The following is a 20,821-nucleotide window of genomic DNA, read 5'->3' as shown; positions in this document are numbered from 1 at the left end:
GTTTCACTTAAATGCTATCTTAAAAACATTGGCAGTTGTGTTGTGGAGCGTAATAGCTTGGCTATGCGCTATTTTTCGAAGTTTGAATCCCCATCTTAGATGGTGAGCGTAGCATCGGTTGGCTAGCACGGACAGTTTGGGGGAAACCGTCAACATGTCGCGCGGCAAACGGCGCTTCAAAAAAAGTCGTTCGGCTCTCATTCGCGCTACAAAAGCATTGCTCCGTCTACATTGACTGTATTTCATAAAATGGCCACGTACAGAGGTCAACAAAATTCCCCGCCTTCTATTCCCGTTCAAATACATAAAAGAAAAATGGCGACGGTTCGATGACCGCAGACAAAGTGACAGTACACCATTTGTGAAGTGGTTTCTATTTTCATATAAAGCCTGGCTTTGTACTGTGCTGTACATCGAACGCCTTCTCGTGCGGAGCGGAGGTGACATCACGCCGACGCGCGAGCAGACCCCCACCCTTCATGACGCCCCTTTTAACGGACTCAAGTGACAGCACAGAATGGTGGTAACTGGAAACTCAACATTGCTCGCTCGGACGGTAAACAAAAGGCCTGGTGTACGCCGATCCCTATCCTTTGGGAGACGATGTAACATCTGTAAGTTAAGGTACATTTTGGTAGCTTAACAAGAGTGAGTTTGATGCATGCGATCCTCATTTTGCAGCACGTTTGTATGCGTGACGAAGCAAAGATGGGATTCATCAGGGTTTGTTTGCAACGCATACGACGAAAAATGAAATTGGACCTCCTCAGAGATTTGTGCCGACAGTATCCCGTGTTCTGCTTCCTACTACTCGTCCTGCTACTGTCCACCGTGCTGTTAAACAGGTAACCGTGGGTTTGCGTCACTCCGACAGTTGCATCCGTTTCCCGCGGACGCTTCCAATTTGCATTCCTGTTTTAACATAGGTACATTCATATCATCATGGTGGTCTGGTCCTTTCTTGCTGGTGTGGTTACATTCTACTGCTCCCTGGGGCCGGAGTCTCTGCTGCCAAACATCCTGGTCAACATCAAGCCAAAGATCAAGGTACAGTATATGAGTGATAGCAAGAAGTGATTGGATTTCTAGTACTAGTGTACCACACTCACCAGTCACAGTATTACCGTTGCAATCTAATTACCGTTCATTCAAATAATAGTGGAGCGGATAAGAGCAAAATTTGAAGGGAATTGTGCAAATTATGATACAAGCATGAGAGTCTCCAGAGGCTTTTTTGGACAACTCTTGTTAAAGGGGGTCACTTGAAAGTCTAAGCTGGCTGATATTTTTCAGGCCACCAAATGACCCTCCAAAATCACCTTTTTACTTTTGTTGTGTTTATCCATTCATCAAGTTTTTCGAATTGTATTTCTGTTGGTGTTGGTTCATATATTTTTATTCCTGTGGGAGTTTGGGAAGAGAAATACAAAGATTTGAAAGGTTGGCATTTTAAAGCCATAGTTTCATTGCAGTTTGTTTTTGTTAGGTCCGGTAAAGTTAAAATCGAACACTTATAGATCCGCTTTTCCATTAATAAGGTAAGATACGTATTTAATAAATCCATATACATTATACATTAGAAATACAGAAATACTATTCATAAACAAATACAATAAAATGTATTTAAAATACATTGTCACTATTTACATATTTAAACGGGTATTTCTGGAGTGTTTTGGCAACAATCTTGAAAAATGGATGCCATTTTGGATTTTCAACGACCCCCTCGGACATATTTGATTAAGAAGTTTAAGAGAACAAGTTCGATGCTTGTATCATCGTTTGAAATGATGTTTCTGGTTTGAATTTCATCTCAGCCCTTCCAGTGTGGGGTTGGCCTCTTCTCCACACTTGAGTACTCTGTCTTGCATATTCCCCCAAAATTATTTATTTTTATTTTGTGTTCCAAAATGCTCTTCGTTGCGTACAGGGGCACTTCCTGTTAACTCCAGGTTAAACTTCAGCTTTACAGGTGCCATGTCTGTGATGCAAACGGTGTCTGTTGTGCTAAAGGTATCGATCGTGCCATCTCTTATTGGTTTAGTTTGTGAAAGTAATGTAACAGTTAAGTGACAGTGTCTTTGTGGAGGCCACTTTTTGGGTAAATACAAAAATAGTATTCAATGTTTATCCACATGTTTAACCTTATTTATTTTGGAGGCAGTTGCATTTATGCATGAATGGATTTTTCTGTATGTGTGTGTTGATTCTCTTGCAGTCCTACCAGCAGGAGTTGTTTCCGCTTGGCCACAGCTGTGCCGTTTGTGGCAAGATCAGGTGCAAAAGACACAGGTGAGTTATCTGCTCAAATTGCCTTTGAGAAGCACAAGTATGTTGCACTGTCACTTATATAAAAGTGGTAATGAGTTATCTGAATAATTATGCGCTTGCTAAAATGTAAACTTCATGGTTGTTTGTCAAACGTTTTCGTCACAAAAACATTTATGTTGTACCCCCCTCTAGTGGAGGCTGACATTGGGATTGTTGTGGGGGTATCGTGGATGGTGGCGCTGGGGGTTTCTCGTTTTTTGGTCAGAGTTCTGTCCCTACGGTCTCGACCTAAACTGAATGTGTACGTTATTCTGAATGCGGCACTTAAGTCATTAGAATATGAGTCATGAGAATATTATGTTTGATCAATTCTAGTGACTTAACATGAAACAATCAAATGAAACCTAGTGAAACATGTTGCATGACATTACAAACCTTGACATTTCATCTGTCAATTTTGTAATAAACTGAATACACCCCCCCATGTCTTTCTTTTTTGCCTTGTTTATATTAGACCTACTTTATTACTGGAAAATTATCAACCATGGCTTGACTTGAAAGTTTCCTCTAAGGTGGATGCTTCTCTTTCCGAGGTAAAATAAATATATAATTATAACGTATATACATTTTCAGCGTACCAAATGTTTGTAAATACTTGTTTAAAATCTTGTATATCCATTTTTTTTCTCCTCACCTAGATTCTGGAGCTGGTTCTTGAAAACTTTGTGTATCCTTGGTATAGGTAGGACTTAGTTTGTGGTTGTCTCCCTGACACTCACGAGACTACAAATTTTGTAGGTATTGATTGAGATTAAAGAAGAGTAACCATGCTTATTTTTCAGGGATGTCACAGATGATGAGGCATTTGTTGATGAGCTGAGGGTGACTTTACGTTTTTTTGCCGCCGTGTTGGTCCGCCGGATCCAGAAGGTGATAAATTGATCTGGAAAATGGAATCCCAAATACATTTTGAATGCATCGTTGTAATTTTTTTGGGGTGGTTGGGGGTGGGGATTGATTATGTCCCCAGATTGACGTGGCATCCCTCATCACGCGAAAGCTTCTGAAAGCTTCCATGAAGCACATTGAAATTATTGCTAAAGCTCGGCAGAGAGGTACCGTCGATACGGTCAGCATGTCCAAATTCTTCATATAAAAGCTAAATGTTTTTTCTCTGCTCTTCAGTAAAGAGCGCTGAGTTTCTTCAACAAGCTGCCCTGGAGGAATATGGTCCTGACCTTCATGTAGCCCTCCGCGGTCGCAGAGATGAGCTTCTCTACCTGAGGAAGATAACTGAGATGCTTTTTCCGTACATCTTGCCACCTAAAGCGACTGACTGCAGGTAACCCGTGTGCCGCCAAATGTATTCACTGCATTTCATCACCACCTAAAAGTTAGGATCAAGCAATGTTGACTTTCAAAATAGGCAGTTTTTAATATCTCATTGTGGTCCTTAAATGCCATCAGATCTCTCACTCTGCTGATAAGAGAAGTCCTGGCTGGTTCGGTCTTTCTTCCATCAATGGACTTCTTGGCTGACCCCGTGAGTGTACTCGGACTGATTCTTGAGCCCAAGACTGGATTGACAGGCCCACATCATCAGCATAGCAGAGTGCTTACAGTATTTGACATTTGCAAATGGTTTGCTTTTCAGGACACAGTAAATCATTTGCTTCTTCTCTTCATCGACAATTCTCCGGTAAGTAACCGTTGTAGTGTGTTAACATCCAGTTTGGAGAATAGAGTTAATTAGAACAAATATGTAGGTAAATAATTGGATTAAAAAAAAAATCTTTCCACAAGCCTGAAGAAGCCACAGAGCCAAGTTCAATGCCGGTTCCTTTCCTTCAAAAATACTCTGATCCCCGTAGCAGAAAGCCTTCGGTAAGCACTTGTGCAACTGTGTATCGTGACAAAGACAACAGACAGCACTTTGAATTACACTTGAAACATTCAATTCAACTTTTTTTCTCACTTGTCAGGTTCTAAAGCTTGAGTTAAAAGAAATCAGAGAGCAGCAAGACCTACTCTTCCGCTTCATGAACTTTTTGAAGCAAGAGGGAGCTGTTCACGTGCTCCAGTTCTGCCTTGCAGTCGGTGAGTGTGTCCCGACCCTGTTAAATTTTGCTTCTGTCAACATACTTGGACGTCATCGGTTGCTGTTTCAACTCTTTATGTCCCAGAGGAGTTCAACGACAGGATACTGTGCCCAGAGCTGCCGGACTCTGAGAAAATGATGCTGCACGAGGAGGTGAAGAAGATCTACGAGACCTACTGTTTAGACGAGAGTGTCGACAAGATCCGCTTCGACCCCTTCATTGTGGAGGAGATACGCAACAGTGTGTGACATGCTTCAATTTGCATTTTTACCCTGTTTAAGAGTTTTGGATCACTTCATTGGTTTATGGTCTGCACTTTCTCAGTTGCCGAAGGCCCGTACGAGGAGGTGGTGAAACTTCAGACAATGAAATGCTTGTTTGAAGCATACGAGCATGTCCTCTTCCTCCTGGAGAACGTTTTCACGCCCATGTTCTGCCACAGTGATGAGGTTAGCACTCAGAACAAAAAGCAAACCCGCACACACATAAAACTACCAACGTCAATTCCAGTTGACGTTGGTAGTTTGAATCTGTGTCAAAATGTAAATAAATTCAGGATATGATTTGCAAATGTTTTCAACCTATAATCAACAGAATACGCTACAAAGACAAGGGATTTAATTTTTCAAACAAATGAACATTACAATTTCAATTTGATGCCTGCAACACTTTACCAAAAAGCTGGGACAGAGATAACAAAAGTCTGTAAAAATTGAAGTCTGTTCAAAATTTCATTCGACTAATGAACAGGTATGTTTTTGGTCTGAGTCGCTCCGGCGTATCAGAGGTACTCGTCAAAAAATGCATCAAGAAGAAGAAGAAGAAAAAAAAATAAACTCAAGAGTATCAGTCCCTTTTTTTTAACAAAAACCCAGACCAAGAACAGCACAGCTCGTTTTCTTACCCCAAATCCCTGTTTCCTCATCGTGGTTGTGTTGGGGAAATACACACTGAGTGTGCACTGCTTCAGTCTGACCATTGGGAAATTTAGAGTGTTGATCAAATACGGCATCCGGTTATTCAAAAGGTGTGACGGGCCTCAGTGCGTCAGGCAATATAGATGGAAACAAATTCAAGCGCGGGCTGCTGATTGCTTTATAACATAGGCGGCATTCTGAAACTAATGGCAGGGACGCACACTCTCTCTGCCTTTCCGGAAACACACACCCTCAGAGTGATGTCGCGTGGTTTTTATTGGCTGTGTTGATTGTGTCAGCCAACCCCCCCCCCCCCCCCCCCCCAAAAAAAAACCTCGACTATATATTACTGCTTTTTTTCTGAATTGTATTCAGAATTCTGGCAATGGGTGCCCTATTTTGGCTTGAGAACCTTCTTCCCCCTGCGCATATCACTGACAATTGTTTCTTCACTGTTTCTGTGTATGAATCGTATCATTCCCATACTGAAGCGAATCGTATCAAACCCTTGCACACTTAAAACTCATTCGCTCCCAGAGACATATTTATCTCTTTTCAGACTCCACACATTTGATGCCTGCTACTTTTTTTTCAAATTTCTTTCAAGACTTGGGTTAAAAAAAAAAGGGTATGAAAATGGCTGGTACTGAAATTACATATCTAGAGCGTCTTTATTCATTAACATTCAGTCACAGACATGTACACAAAAAGTTACAAACTGGTAATAGTTGTTGACCTCCCATTAAGTGGTGACAATTACGCAATGAACCCCTATATCTAGTCACCTTCTAATATACTGATTTTTAAAATTGTGTTCGATTGGTCTCAGAAAATACTGGAATTAGGGATATTGGTAATTTGAGTCAATGGTTTGGTGCCCAGCCACTAACCTCAGTGTCATCACGGTGAGTCGCACAGGAGTGGCCAAGGAGGCAACGCTGGCATTAAGCCAAGCTGCCAAGAGCAATTTCACCCCTCGCAGGTTGTTTCAATGGGCACAGTTAGGTAGAGCAGTGGGCAACCATTGTACTCAGCACGCCACTGTCTTGCTTGACTAGAGCGGCTACAAAATAAAGGGATGTATGATACTGACTGCATTTCTATGCACGAGTTTGCTCGAAACCAACTCTGCGTCTCTAGATTTATTCCAGTATTTAAGAGTAACGGGTCCCCAGATGCAAAGCCTCATAGAGCTCCTGGCTTGTATTTTTACACTGATAGTTGATGATGCATGCGTTTACTGTCTGGTTCTTTTTTGCCTTTCTGTAGTACTTTCGCCAGCTTCTGAGGGGAGCTGAGTCCCCTGCCAGGAATTCTAAAATGAGCAGGTAGGTGTCATTTTGTTAGGTGTGTGTGTGTGTGTGTGTGTGTGTGTGTGAGTGAGTGAGCCTAAAGAAAAGATGGAATGCGACAGAATTCAGATGGCAATGTGTGATTCAAGTCAGCAAAGTGACTTAAGTGATGGTTTCTATGTGTCATAAGGCAGGGTGTGTATGTGGCCGCAGGCCCTGCCACTAACTCCTTATGCATATTGTTCCAGAAATAGCATCAGTATGGATGACATCCGGTGAGTACGAGGCATTACTGTTCTGATGGGAACAGTGGCTGGCTGACACGCCATTCTCGCTTGACTCTTCTACGCAAGAGGATGCTGCCTTTTTAACAATTCAGTCATTGCTAAGCCTTACAAGAGGAAGCCAAACAGCATTAATAGGACAGTACAGTTATGACATTTATTTATTTTTTTTGCTCATCAAATCCCTAGATATGTGCTGCTGCTTTTTAAAAAAAATATTTATTTATTTTTTGTATTTGTGCTGTATGAAAAGTTTGGCCTACTTAATTTTACGCTCACCGGATTCTTAATTACCTTTGTAATTGAAGGAGAATACAAAACGTAGTCAGAAATGCAGCGATATGAATGTTGCTGTTTTGACTGACCCCTGGCGATGTATTTACTGCTCAATAATTGTGAATACATTTGTTCTTGTCGTTTTCAGTATTGCATAATTTTCCCACCTTTTAGCTGATAAAAACAACCAAAGAAATGGGAACACTCCTCAGTATGATTACAATGCGAGAGGTGTATAGTTGTACAAACTACAACCATAATCATAAACAACAATTAATAGTCCTCTAAAAGTGACAGAACGTAATATCGGAAATGCTACGTCACTTTTGGTTATTTGTAAGCATTTGAGATTTTCACTTTGGTTTGTTCATTTCAGAAATTCTGGCTTTGGAACTCGTGAATGTCGGCTGCTTATTTGTTTGTTTTTGCTACTTTGTTACGAAAGGCAGTTTTCAAAGCAGAAGAGACACTCACACACAGACACACACTAACAACATCACTCACTCAGGCTGTGCATCCTAACATGATTCCATTGCCGATTTGTATGGGCTCCTGTTGCCATGCCACGCCACACCACGCTGTGTGTGTCCAACCTGATTCTGTCATCGCCATGCTGCCTGCCTTGGTATGATCCATCCCTTCCCTCCTTTTTGTCCTTGGGGACATAACCCTGTTCTACTTATAGTTCCTGGGACTGGAGCCCCAAGTCCCCGTCCTCACAGTTCACCGCCTCTGGCAGCTCTTCACCTGCATCTTTTAACTCCCTCCATGCCCAGCCCACGTTAACAACTTTTCCATACGGCTCGCTATCCCACCGCCACTCCTTATCACCCAAGTAAGTTGGGGTCCATCCATTCCTCCAACTGTAGTTCAGTGTGATGTCATGCTGTCCATTTTGCCATCCCAATGTAGTAACCCCCCCCCCCCCCCCCCAATGCCACCCCGACCCAAACAGCAGCATGCAGCCAACCTCCTTTTTGTTTGTGTTCTTACTACCAATGTATTCCGATCAACCACCAAGTTAACGCCTCAAACAGCACCTGTAAAGTAACATGTCTGTTCTGCACATACAACTTGAATATCGGTACCTTCTTAAAAAATGCCGTAAGTCATATTTTAACATTAAAGATTTGTTTCCTCCTGATGCTGGGCACCTCTGCTGACAGTGACTACATCTGGAGTTAAATCAATCATTCAATTCTACCCCTGAAACAAAATTATTAATAAATGTGATCAGTAGGTTTAGTTTTTCGGAATCGAACCCTGCACTTCTGCGCTGTGAGGCCGACGCGCTAACCAGTGCCGCTTCAGTTTTTCATGTTTTCTGAAAAACAAAAAAAGGTTATAATGGCTCAGGCCGTTATTAAAGGCTGTTGACGATATTGTCATTGTGGTCCAAATGAAACAATAAGACGACTCTGTGTCAGGAGACTTGTGTGTTCTGTATTTGGGTTCTTTTCAGCACTTTGCCGGTCACAAATTGGAAGTGATATTCTTGAAATGTTTGGGGTTTATTGTGCTTTGCAAGAACCTTGTTGCGTTTTGAAAAGATAGCCAACCTCTTGTCAGCTTTTTCGGAGTGTTTTCCTTTCCAACGCTCTGCCGGGCACTGCCTTCAAACTTTTTCAACCTGGAAAAATATTTACTGTTCTGTCAAAGCATGCAAGAACTCTATTGATTAAAAAAAATAAATGACCCGGACGTTGGTATGATGGTAGCCAAATGTCACAACCTAAGTTGTTTGAGGGAGCTCAGGTCTGAAAGCACATGTTGCTTACCAACACTCGCATCTATAAAACTCTCCTTTACTTTTTATGATTAATTGTGCTGTGTCAAAGTCAGAATCGTACTGATTTGGAAGAATCTATACTCCAATCTCAGATCTTGAGGGGCATGTTTCTTATCACCACTTTCCAGGGTGCAGCTTTTAACTGATGTTCTTTACTATCGCTCGCCTGGGTGCTGTGATAATTTGATCATCGTATCCGTCAGGGTTTATTGTTATCCGAAAGCAAGATCCCAATTCATTTTAAATCGTCTCCCAACTCCTACTTGGGATGCCGGACTTAGTGGAGATGAAAGGTCAGATCAGTTGGTGCTTGTTGCGTACATATTTCGGATCCTCTTCACATTTTCTTGTGCCATTTCAACCATACTTTGATTGACGTTTGAAGTATATTTAAAGATCAAATCGAGGACAAAATGTCCTTGTCATTTCCCTACCAGTCAGAATTTTTCTAACAAGTATTGCTTACAGCAAGGTGTCCAGTGATTTAGATGATAAGATTATAATCCTTTCCAGATGTCAGACGTAGCCGGACTTAAAGGTCTCATCGATGTTTGTCAGCTCTCTGTCGGCAATCAGTTAGTGCCTGTTTGCTGTTTTCTAGTCAATATCAAACATCTGCTCATGAAATCGTTGTCTGCTTTATTTGCTTTCATTCCCATGGTAACCGATTGAGACATTTCATTCCGTGAATGTGCTCCGACTTTGGCTTCCTCAGCTTTTTTTCCTCCTGATGTGCTGTGATGATACACTGCAGTGTGCTGGTACTCCCCGCCCTTGCTATGCGCTACAATTCCTTCCCTGTCATTTTGTTAAGCTGTCTGGGGTTTTTTTTTTTTTTTCCTGAAGCCAAGCGCATCTCTTCAATTAAGCACAGTCTAATAAGCCCCCTTCCCCTTTGGCCTGCAGGAACACGTCAAAGAGAGGAGAGTCCTTTGGGATCAGCCGCATTGGCAGCAAGATCAAGGGTGTTTTCAAGAGCACAACCATGGAGGGAGCCATGCTGCCAGCCTGTGGTCTTGTCGAGGGAGAGGACGATTTGGTCAGGCAAAGACGAACATACCCACACACTCATCTTTGCATAATTTTAAATAAATTAAAGAAAATGTATTCCAACTGATCCCTATTCTGGGTTATTGTCACAAACGTGGGGTATGTATTGTACTCATGCATGTATTTATTACTCTTGTAGTTAAGTATTGCTTATGCACGCTGTTCCTTAAACACAAAACAAAACAAACAAAACGCAAAACAAAACATCTCATTAGTACTGTTCTGCACTGTCATAAAAGATACCATACGAGGGCGTCAGTGAGTCAGGAAAGTGAGCTCTTGATTGACTATTCCCTATTGTTTACAAACATCAGCCCAAAGTTTTGGCCCAAAGCACATTTTTCTTTGGCAAACTGTCACTGCACACCAACAAATGAAAATGTCACAAAACATAAATATAGTGTACTGCAATAATAATGATCCTGTCTGATTTACTCACAAATGTACTTAGTTTGAAATCGGGCTTGTTTAATTGAATATGTTATTATTCTGTTGTGGCAGAAGGTGTATTCAAGTTTTTATTTCGTCGTTCTGCATGTCATCATATGTTGCTAGATAGATTCACAAAGACACATTATTTGCAGTACATAAATACATAATTTCCCTCGACACAGCGACTGGAATGATCTCTCAGCATACACTAATGTGCTGCAGGAGCTGTATCTTTCTTCACTGCTGTTCTGTTTCTTTGAGGTTTCCTTTGCCATCAAGTGTTGCCAAAAGGTTCCACACTGTTCAGTGATTACTTACACATTCGGACGATTGTTGAACACATTGAAAAGTCATTTGTTTTTATTTAAACAGAAAGTGAAGCAAATGAGTTCAAATAATGCTATACGAGGTAGAAATCAATGTGAATTCTATTCTTGATATTTTTCGTGACGACGTAAAAAACGCAAATTGGCAGACTGTGTATGTGACTGAAACTTCTCTTACTTCCTTCAATTCCAGGTGGAGGAAGCCATGATGGTGCTGGAGGATGACTCCCCCATAGAAGCGGCCTCCACCCCCAGCACTCCACGGAATCTCTCCGCCTGGAGCATCACCATCCCTTATATTGATTTCTATGATGATGATGTGAAGAGGGAGAGGGTTCCAGTGTTCTGCATTGATGTGGAGCGGAATGACCGCAAAGCGGGTAAGGTAGAGTGGACAACAGATGAGAACATTAGAAAATGAGAGAAATGTTGTGGCCACAAGTGACACTTTTGTACCTGTGACATTTGACTGAGATACCTTGGCCGTCTTGTTTTGGATTGTTACTAACTTAACTCATATGGACCTCTTAATCACTGGCAGGCCCTCCCGGTTAGCATGGAGCTTTAACAAATATTCTGTAGCTACCAATGGCATTGAATGAGTTTAACCACTGAATTGTATTTCTTCATTTTTAAAAAGACATTTTGTCGATTTCTAGTTTTGTGAATGCAGTATAGGAAAAGTCCATCATGATGCAAAAAGCATTCTTAATTTTAAACATGGAAAACCAGAACAAACATGAAGAGCTAGCAGGTGCTCCCATCGAAGATCCGTGACCACTGACTTCACAAATACGCCCCTGGGTGACTGGCCAATGATTCCTACATGCCAATTCCCAATATCTTGTAAAAAGTCTTCTGAGAAAAATGTTATGCTGTTACAGCTGCAAAGGCGAGGGAGACAACTCCTTTTAGTTTCAAACTGTCCAAGATTTTGTAGCTTGTTGAAGTCCTATAGCCTGACTCACTAAATAGCAGATACCAATTTACATTTAGTCTCTCAGGCCTAATTGAATGTAATCGTCTGTAGTCCTGCTTTTTATGCCTACATGTCTGGAACATGACCTCCGCATGAAAGAGGCAATTACTATATATTGGAACTTATTATCTACCCAATTTTTCCAGTTGGTTAATTAACATAAAATCGATTTGTTAATGTTTATTAAAATACAGATGGATTTATTGCTCATTTGTTGATAAATGTAAAATAATAAAGGACCTTGAAAAAAAATAATCTCAAAAATAAATTTCAGTCGCAATGGAGAGGAAAAAAATTGCAATCGATTGTTTTCAAAATCGTTTGACTCACACTGTATCCACCCAGAATGTACAAAATGAACTGCCTGGCAGTTTCACATGTTTGGACGATGCAATCCTGGGCGGACCTGGTCAGTCGGTCAGCTTTCAAGTCTGACCGCATGAGCGATCAAGTTTGTTTCCGTTTTGGCCTGTGTAAACCTTTCATAAATCAGGCCCTTAGTTTTTTTCTCTTTGTGTTTCACCACAGTGGGTCACGAGACTGAGCACTGGTCGGTATACAGGAGATATCTGGAATTCTATGTTCTTGAGTCAAAGCTAACCGAATTCCACGGTAGGTTTTAAAAAAAAAATTGATATTTTTTTGGGGTGGAGTTGCATCATGCATTGTCTCGATCTGGGTTCACCAACTTTTTGAAAGTGCTACTTCTAGGTTCCTGGTAAATGGGAAGGGCTTTCATTTTGTTGAAAATTATAATCGAAACAACACATTTGTTCGAATTATCTTTAATTAAATGTTATTGCGAATACTTTATGGTAATTATCTCTGTGAATACTGTACATTGATAATGTTCATGATTTCTCACAATAATTATCAACAATGATTTCACAATGTAGCAGAGAGATCAATCTAAGTATTCAGTACTTCATTTCTATAAATCTGTATTTACATTTTCAACTGATCGCTTCTACAACAATTCCCATCATTGGTGAGTTTTTTTTTTTTAATCAAGAGTAGGCCCTTAGGCTAAATGTCCTTCTTGGGTGCCCACAGTCAGTATATTGGTGACTCTTGGTCTAGAATCCCCAGAACAAATACATTGACATTACATTGACTATTTTAGGAACTCATAACTGTCATCTTTCTGTTGCAGTGAAGTAAAAAGTTCTCTCAAAATCCCAAACCTACAGGTTCATTTCCTGACGCACAGTTGCCTTCCAAGAGAATCATTGGCCCCAAAAATTACGAGTTTCTCACATCCAAGAGAGAGGAGTTTCAGGAATATCTTCAGGTGGGTGTCTCGGCCATCAGCTGACCAAAAAGCATCATGAAGCACACATACCTGCTGAATTGGGATCATATCGGTGTCTAGTAAATGCTTTGCTTTAGCATGTCTCTCTATCCAGCCGTGCAATATTCCATACTTATGTATGACATGCAGCATAAATGAAATTTCTTCCTCTCAATCCACACTGCAAACATGCATGCAAACATGCTGTGCATTAAACACACACAGCTAAGAAAAGATAGCAGCTACATTGTATAAAAAGTGACATAGAAGTATAGCATAGCCATTTCCAGTGATTCCACTTCCTCCCATGGCCCACACAACTAAATGTGCTTGGTCCAAACCATTCCACTCTTGTCTCATTTTATTTGAGTGGGAAGCACCGTGGACATTGTGACAGAAGTATTGTCAATTTTGAGCCGCTAGAGCGCACCATCACTTTAATCCAGATAACCAGTGACAATATTTTAATTTTTAAGTGTTTTCCTATGTACATGGAAACCCTAGTTTGTCCGTAGAAGAATAAGCACTTTCATAGTCATAAACTACAAGAACATATTTTATCATTTGAGAACAATTGAGAAAAAAATGTATACCCCTGACGAGTTCATGGCCTTTTATTGGAGCCGTTGTCTCACATATGCCAGAAACTGTATTTATGTATTTAATCATTTATTACAAAAGGAACATCACTGCCATGTGATGTACTGAATCACATGGCAGTGATGTCCAATGTTATCCAAACTCTTTATGATTTACTGTGATAGATTCTGGATTAAGCAATTTTTTAAAGTGTAAAAATTGACACCACACAACAGGAGCATGTGTTTTTTTTCCAGCCAATCGGAATCAGTTTGACTTCAAAATTGTCTCAATTTCAAAACAAATGGAATATCGGAAAGACTGTAGAGTGAATTACTAATCTGATCCAGGATCATTTTCGCCCAATCATTAACTGTCCAAAAAATCTGGGAAAATATTTGAAATTTGCTGTGTGCCGATATTTTAACCACAGTGTCATAAAGCAACAAATAAATGAACCGAGTCACCCTTTGAAGACGCCTGACAGACACAAAAATAAATGTGGAGTATATTAAAAAGGACATCTGCTTTACTTATTTCATTTCTGTGTGTAGTTTGTGCTGAATTATATTTGGCGATACTGCACTGCGGAGCCAAACACTTTGTTCCATTTTCTTATTGTGAGTCACCCTTTGAAGACGCCTGACAGACACAAAAATAAATGTGGAGTATATTAAAAAGGACATCTGCTTTACTTATTTCATTTCTGTGTGTAGTTTGTGCTGAATTATATTTGGCGATACTGCACTGCGGAGCCAAACACTTTGTTCCATTTTCTTATTGTTTTGTTTCTGGTTGTCATCACACTTTTCTTCTTTCCCATAACTCGTACCCCCTGTGCACCCACAAAAAAAAGTGGAATAATGCCCTCTACATGCTCACTAACCTGAAGTCTTGTTGGATTCACTGGTGTCTCACGCACTAATGGTTTGAACGAAGCAATCATTTTCCAAAAATGTGTAATTTTCCTGGGTATTTTAAAGTTTTGAACCGCACATTGTGTCACCCGTTATGAATGAGAACAACATCTGTTTTGCATGTGCCCTTTGTCATTTGCCATAGTGGAGAGATTTATGGAATATTGCTCATGCTTTCACTGAAGTTTGTCTTTGACATGTTTATTGCACAGAAACTCCTCCAGCACCCTGAGCTGAGCAACAGCCAACTTCTTGCTGACTTCCTGTCTCCGCACAGCATGGAGTCTCAGTTCTTGGACAAGATGTTGCCTGATGTGAACCTCGGTACAGTATTATTCAGACTATGTGTGCGGACACAAGGAAGAGAATGTGACTAAAGTCCACCGACAGGGATTATGTTTGAGCAGGCCCCTGTGTTGGAAACGCCGAGTGTTTGATTGGCCTGACCTTGGCTCGTGGCGGAAAGATATTTGTGACCTAGACAGAGCCAAGCGTCCCGGCACATGACCATTCATCACGGAGAATAATTATGCATGTTTTACAGGGAAAATCATTAAGTCCGTCCCCAGCAAACTGATAAAAGAGGTGAGTGATTCCTAGTGGTGTATGCCTGTGTGCAATTTGTTCTCACGAGACTTGAAAAGGAAAATGGTAGTTAGATGAGAATATTGTCGACAAAAGCACTTCTCCCTCCACCTAATTTCAAGCCAAATGGAGGGACAAAAATGGTCTCAACTTTAAGTTACACTATCCCCAAAGTAGTCCTTTACGGTGTACTAGTATTGCTTTTCAAACTAGATTCCATTAAACTCGCGCAACCGGATGGCGTCTATGCGTTTTAATCACAACATTATGCTCATTTTATTTGCAGTCACGTTATATGGCCAAGGGACAAAAAAATGAGACCACCCTTGTTTCTTTAGTTTCCTGTTCATTTTAAATGGCGAGTGCATTTGTTTGGTCCAATATATTAATGACAACAAGACCAGCTCGTAAGAGTTGAAATCAAGCGCTGATTGAGGCATTTTCCAAATTTCTTTTGAAAATAGCCAAAATCACTTCACAAGGTCATTGTACTGGCAAAGCTAGTGCTTGCAGGCATTCCGCGTTTTCTTTTGTAAGTTAGTGACTTGATACACTTTTAGTGGCACCAGACATTAAAAAAAAACATGAAGACATTGAAGAAAACATGGCAGTCTCGTATTTTTGGTCCATGTTTGTATTTGACCCCTAGGATATTAATTCATGCATATAATAACAATGACAACAATACTAAAACATTTTTTGGATGGATTTTACATTTCAAAGGAATCTCACGTGCTACAGAGTTTATAAACAATGTTTAAGAAGCGTGCATACTGCAAAACACTTTGTAATTCCTGTACGTGTAATCTGTGTATGATCTGTTTAAACGGAAACGCCACGATTATTTCACCCATAGCTTTTAAACTCGCTCTTTGCCCTTTTCGACATTGAATTTACACTGTGTATCTTTGAGCACGGTCTGTGTTTATAAAGAGGAGTTCATGCTTGAGTTCATTCTTTAAGGTTTCAAGTTGCCAAGAACAAGTAATAAAGTTGGCCCATGATTGGCTTCTCATATGTTTGGAGTATGCGCCTCAAGGCCCCCACCCCTTCACTCCTTCTCCGTTGGTCTGACTAATTTTTAAAAATCTGTTTCGACTTCAGATGTACTTGATTAATTAGCACCATTAAGACGAAGCTCCAACGCATGCGGGCTGCTGCTGGGAATTTTGTCGCTCATAAATGTGGAAAAGGAAATGAATCACAATTGAACTTTTTTTTTTTTTTTATTCAACTCTCAAATATCTTCAAGGGACCAGTCAAAGCATGACAAGTTACAAGTATGAGGAATTGTACTTTAATTTTGGAACTGTGCTTTTTCTCCATCAGAAAGGACAACACCTCGAGCCGTTCATCCAGTCCTATTTCAACTCTTGTGAGTCACCCAAACCCAAACCCAGCCGCCCTGAGCTCACCATCCTGAGCCCCACTTCAGAAAATGATAAAAAGGTTTGGCTTTTTGTTTTCTCTTTCATCCGATACTTCAGGTGGAATCAAAATGCTTTGAGAGAGGACACCACAGTCTTTGAAGAAGTGCTTGACTTACTTTACAGTCAGGTCCCTACGTATTGGGACATTGATACAATTCTCATCTCTTTAACTCCAAACTCCGGCAATGGATTTGATGTGAAACAAACAAGATTTGCTTGAACTGGAGACTTTCACTTTTAATTTGATGGGTTTAATATACAAAGTAGGTGAATGTTGTAGTTGTTAGAACAGTTTGTTTATTTGCCTCCCACTTTTTAAGGCAGTGATTCCCAACCGGTGGGCTGTGAGAGATCATCAGGCGTGTCGTCGAAATTTTCCAATGTTATTTATTTGGATGGACAATTATTTATTTTCTTCATAAAAAGTTTTTTTGGGGGGTGAATTTATCTATGCCAACCACATAATAACTAGCAGAACAATCAAATGCTCTTCCACTAGATGACAGTAGGTACATACACTGCTGTGAAAAAGTATTTTCCCCCCACCCCCTGATTTCAGTTTTTTTGAATATCTTTCACACACAAAGTTATCAAATCATCAAGCCAATTTTAATATCTCTCAGAGGAAGGAAATACAAAATGCTGTTTTCTAATGACAATTCAATCAACTTGTACCACCCTCCTCCCCCTTAGACCCGGGAGAGAAAAAAAATCTCTCCCGGATTTTTGGGCTCCCGAGTCTGGAAATGAAATCTGTTTATTTGAATTGGATCGATATTTTAATTGATTGATAAATAATATCCTTTGACAATTCACAAAATGTACTTTCATTGTTACTATGTGCTTTGACGTGACCTGTTTTTGCATTTGTGGGGGCAAACTAATAGAAGCCTTGCCGGAAAATATCTAAGCTTTAAACTAGAAGGGAATTTTACGCGAAGAATGTTCAGTTGAAGCCACATGAATGATACAGAATCCCTATTTACATTTTTGTTTAGCTCTTCAATGACCTCTTCAAAAACAATGCCAACCGGTCCGATGTGGCAGAAAAGAGACACAACCAGAACTACTTCATGGAAATCCTCACTGTGGAAGGGGTGTACGACTATTTAATGTATGTCGGTAAGTATATCGATCGCCACCATCCACGTGTAACGATGTCATATTTCATCAAACGAACACATGTGACAGTGTACAAGCAACAATTCATTTTTTTCCATGATATCTATAAATCAGCAGCTTGTCAAATTACAAAGGCCTTACTTGTACTATCCTGTTGCTCGTCAGGCCGAGTTGTCTTTCACATTCCTGACTGGTTGCACCACCTGTTGATGGGTGGAAGGATCCTGTTCAAGAACACACTTGAGGCCTATACTGATTACTACCTTCAACAAAAGCTGAACCAGGTCGTGGAAGAGCACCGCCTCATCTCACTCATCACCCTGCTGAGAGGTGCGATGCATTGTCATCTGATACTATATGTCTTCAGCATCCTAGTTTGAGCTTATGTCATTTTTTAAATACCAAGTCTGGAACAAGCGAGAGACTCGAGAGCAAAAAACGACAATGAAGAGCTTGAGAGCTCTAGAAAACACTCGATCATGAGCAGCAAATGAGGTCAATAATCCAACATAGACTTGGCGCTTAGGAAGTCCTTAAATACATGGCTAACTTGATGAACACATTGGCAGCAGGTGGGCATGCTGGAGGAAAGCCCTCCTCTGCCACCTGCTGAAGACACACAAGAACAGCTGTAACTAAGATAGTTGGTGTTTAGTGAAAATGGGACATTGTTATTTCCGAGTAATGTTGTAGGAATAATCATTTAAAAAATGTAAACACTGATTGTGATTTCAGAATTGTGAGTCAGTGGTATTTCTTTGCTTTACAGTAATCAGTACCCAAGAAGTAAGTCTCAGTTTCAAAAAGGCTGGTGACCCCTGATATTATGTGTACACATTAAAAAAAAAAGAAGTTAAAAAAAACCTCACAGGAAAATATCTGGTTGCTCCCCTAGATGCTGTTTTTTGTGAGAGCAGTCCACCTCGCTCAGCTCAAGATAAGCAGAGGAGAGCAAAAAGGACATTTTCCGAGATGATGAGATACATTCCCGGTAATTTCCTGTCAGCGTTTTCCCCCCTCACTAGACACAGAGATGTTTAAAAGGGTGGCTGCCAATTCAAAAAGCGTTTATCTGCAGACCTTCTGGGGAAATGTATCGGCGAAGAGGCTAAGTATGAAGGCGTATGTCTCCTCTTTGATGGGCTGCAGCAGCCAGTTGTCAACAAGCAGGTAACAGCACTCGCCCACGCCGTTGCATGCATGGCTCACGTCCTCTTCTACCGCCTACTCCACCACTTAATAGCCTGTCCTGTCAAGGTTAAAAATGGACTTCACTTAGCTGTGGCAAATAACTGTGTGGTATAACGTCAACGTGAATGTGTTTCAATACAATGGAATGCCTGCATGTAATGGAGGAAACCATAAGAATCATATTGCAGCGGAAGCTACGATGTTGAACACACAAGTTCAACCAAACAGCTTTAGAAAACTGTGCCTCAAAGGTTCAACAAAGCTTGGAAATGAAAGTGTCGTCAAATGTGGCCCAGTAGGAGCCATCATCGCAGACTGTCGGAGTTTAGCTTAGTCAGCATTTAAGCAGGGGGAAGCCAAGTATGGCCCGCGGCCCACACGGGCCGTTCTGTTCTTTAATCCGGCCCGCCAAGCACTGACCATATGAAGAGTTCTAATTTAACACATTAAATAATTTGTCAGTTTGTTGTAATAAAATAAAACTCGTAAACAGTTTTACATATGCATTCAACATTTTCTGTTGATTAAAAAACAGTCAATGTACATATATTGATACTTTTTAAATGTATATTATTTAATTAATCGGAAACAAATTATACCCAATAAAATACAAACATGAGTGTTTTATTATTTTCGAACTGAAATAAACAATTTGATATATTTGACATTTTAGTTGTTGATCTAGGAATGACCTATCTCTTCTCTGTGTTTTGAAAATCAAACGTTTGTTTACCCACCATTGAAAGGTACCAGTGATATGTAAGTGATGTACCGATGTAATAATGACTACAGAACTGAGGGAGAACATTTTATGACAGTATACAATAAACAACAACTTATTAATTGCGGCAATACCTACCAGATGCCATAACGTGACAAAGCACTCAGCAAACACCCTTCTGTTTTATCTCCCATCAATTGTCATCGTCAGAGTGCGAGTTGTTTGACGTGATGCGTATTAAGGTCATCAGCTTCCGTGTTTCTCATATTTTTTATTTTTGCCATCCTCAGCTGACCTATGTACTTCTGGATATTGCTATTCAGGAACTTTTTCCAGAGCTGAACAAGGTAAAGCGCTTGTCTTATCTTATGTGTTCATTCTCAGTACATTGTGCTGAAAAGATTTATTACACCAACACTCAGTGCAGGCTTTACACCGCTTTAGTAATATAATGCAAACAATTTTTTTGATTAGGATGTCAGAATGCAGAGATTTACTTGCAACCCCCCCCCCCCCCACTCCCAGCCCCCAAAATAGTGGTTGAATATCAATTTATTTCTGGCTTCTTAAGGAAGCCCAGCGAACTGGCTCAAATTTGGGTCAACAAAGCTGATTTCACCTTTAAATTCCTCATTCCTCTTCTAAAGTGTAAAATGTCAAGAGCTTTGTCCAGTTTAGAGCTTGCATTGAAGCACTTCATGTTTTATTTTTTCTTTGATTTTTATTTTGATGGCACATAATCTATAATCAATTAATCCAAATCCAGGTCTAACACCTGGCATAGATGATTGAAATACCTCCCACTCAAATGAATAAATACATATCACACTTTTGACATTTCATCCAAAAGTAAATTAACATTTCAGTATCCATATGAACCTGAAATGTATAAAATGTGCTTTTTTAAAAATGTATTTATTTTTTAAATTTCACATCCTCAGCAGGTGCAGAAGGAGTCTTCAATCAATGCTCCCTGGATGTGAATTGTTACCACTGACAAAAAAAATTCCAACAACACTACAACAATTCCAAGCACGTTTAAAGCACCTTTGATGTCTTCAGCGACCTTTGTGGGTGATTTCTCTGCTGTAATGTATACTGTACTTTAATTTGTAAAATAAAATAACAGTGCTGCACTGGCATTTCAGAAACGTTGAATGATTACCTTGCCTTCACCATAAAACCGAACTGATATGTGAAGAAAAAAAATAGAAATAATTTAAAATACTATCAACCAATAAAAGAAACATCCGCCAAAACTTCTTATTAA

At 40.2% G+C, this 20,821-nt stretch overlaps 1 protein-coding gene across 8 annotated transcripts; it reads left to right on the top strand.

The window, feature by feature from the left end:
- The first annotated feature begins 450 nt into the window (after nt 1-450).
- On the top strand, nt 451-20,693 carry snx14 (sorting nexin 14). 8 transcript variants are annotated; one of them, XM_086127870.1, is made up of 31 exons: nt 451-614; nt 682-845; nt 927-1,047; nt 2,219-2,292; nt 2,786-2,864; nt 2,970-3,013; nt 3,114-3,201; nt 3,302-3,386; nt 3,457-3,613; nt 3,739-3,814; nt 3,926-3,970; nt 4,075-4,155; nt 4,254-4,368; nt 4,455-4,610; nt 4,695-4,819; nt 6,557-6,615; nt 6,828-6,854; nt 7,825-7,974; nt 9,835-9,967; nt 10,930-11,116; nt 12,244-12,327; nt 12,906-13,006; nt 14,715-14,826; nt 15,047-15,087; nt 16,417-16,536; nt 17,516-17,639; nt 17,805-17,969; nt 18,535-18,630; nt 18,718-18,809; nt 19,842-19,898; nt 20,496-20,693. In XM_086127870.1, the coding sequence occupies exons 2-31, from the start codon at nt 691-693 to the stop codon at nt 20,532-20,534; spliced, it is 2,988 nt and encodes a 995-aa protein (XP_085983996.1). In that variant the 5' UTR covers nt 451-614; nt 682-690; the 3' UTR covers nt 20,535-20,693. The 8 variants fall into 8 exon arrangements, with proteins under 8 accessions (XP_085983996.1, XP_085983998.1, XP_085983994.1 ...); XM_086127872.1 differs by having other exon boundaries at nt 457-614; nt 4,485-4,610; nt 20,493-20,693; XM_086127868.1 differs by having other exon boundaries at nt 457-614; nt 20,493-20,693.
- The last annotated feature ends 128 nt before the right edge of the window (nt 20,694-20,821 follow it).

This window comes from Hippocampus guttulatus, chromosome 13, assembly GCF_054856545.1.
Source record: "Hippocampus guttulatus isolate MCC_2025c chromosome 13, RoL_Hgut_1.0, whole genome shotgun sequence".
NCBI lineage: Eukaryota > Metazoa > Chordata > Actinopteri > Syngnathiformes > Syngnathidae > Hippocampus > Hippocampus guttulatus.
Note: the sequence above shows the minus strand (reverse complement) of the source record. Positions and strands in the feature narration are given on the sequence as shown.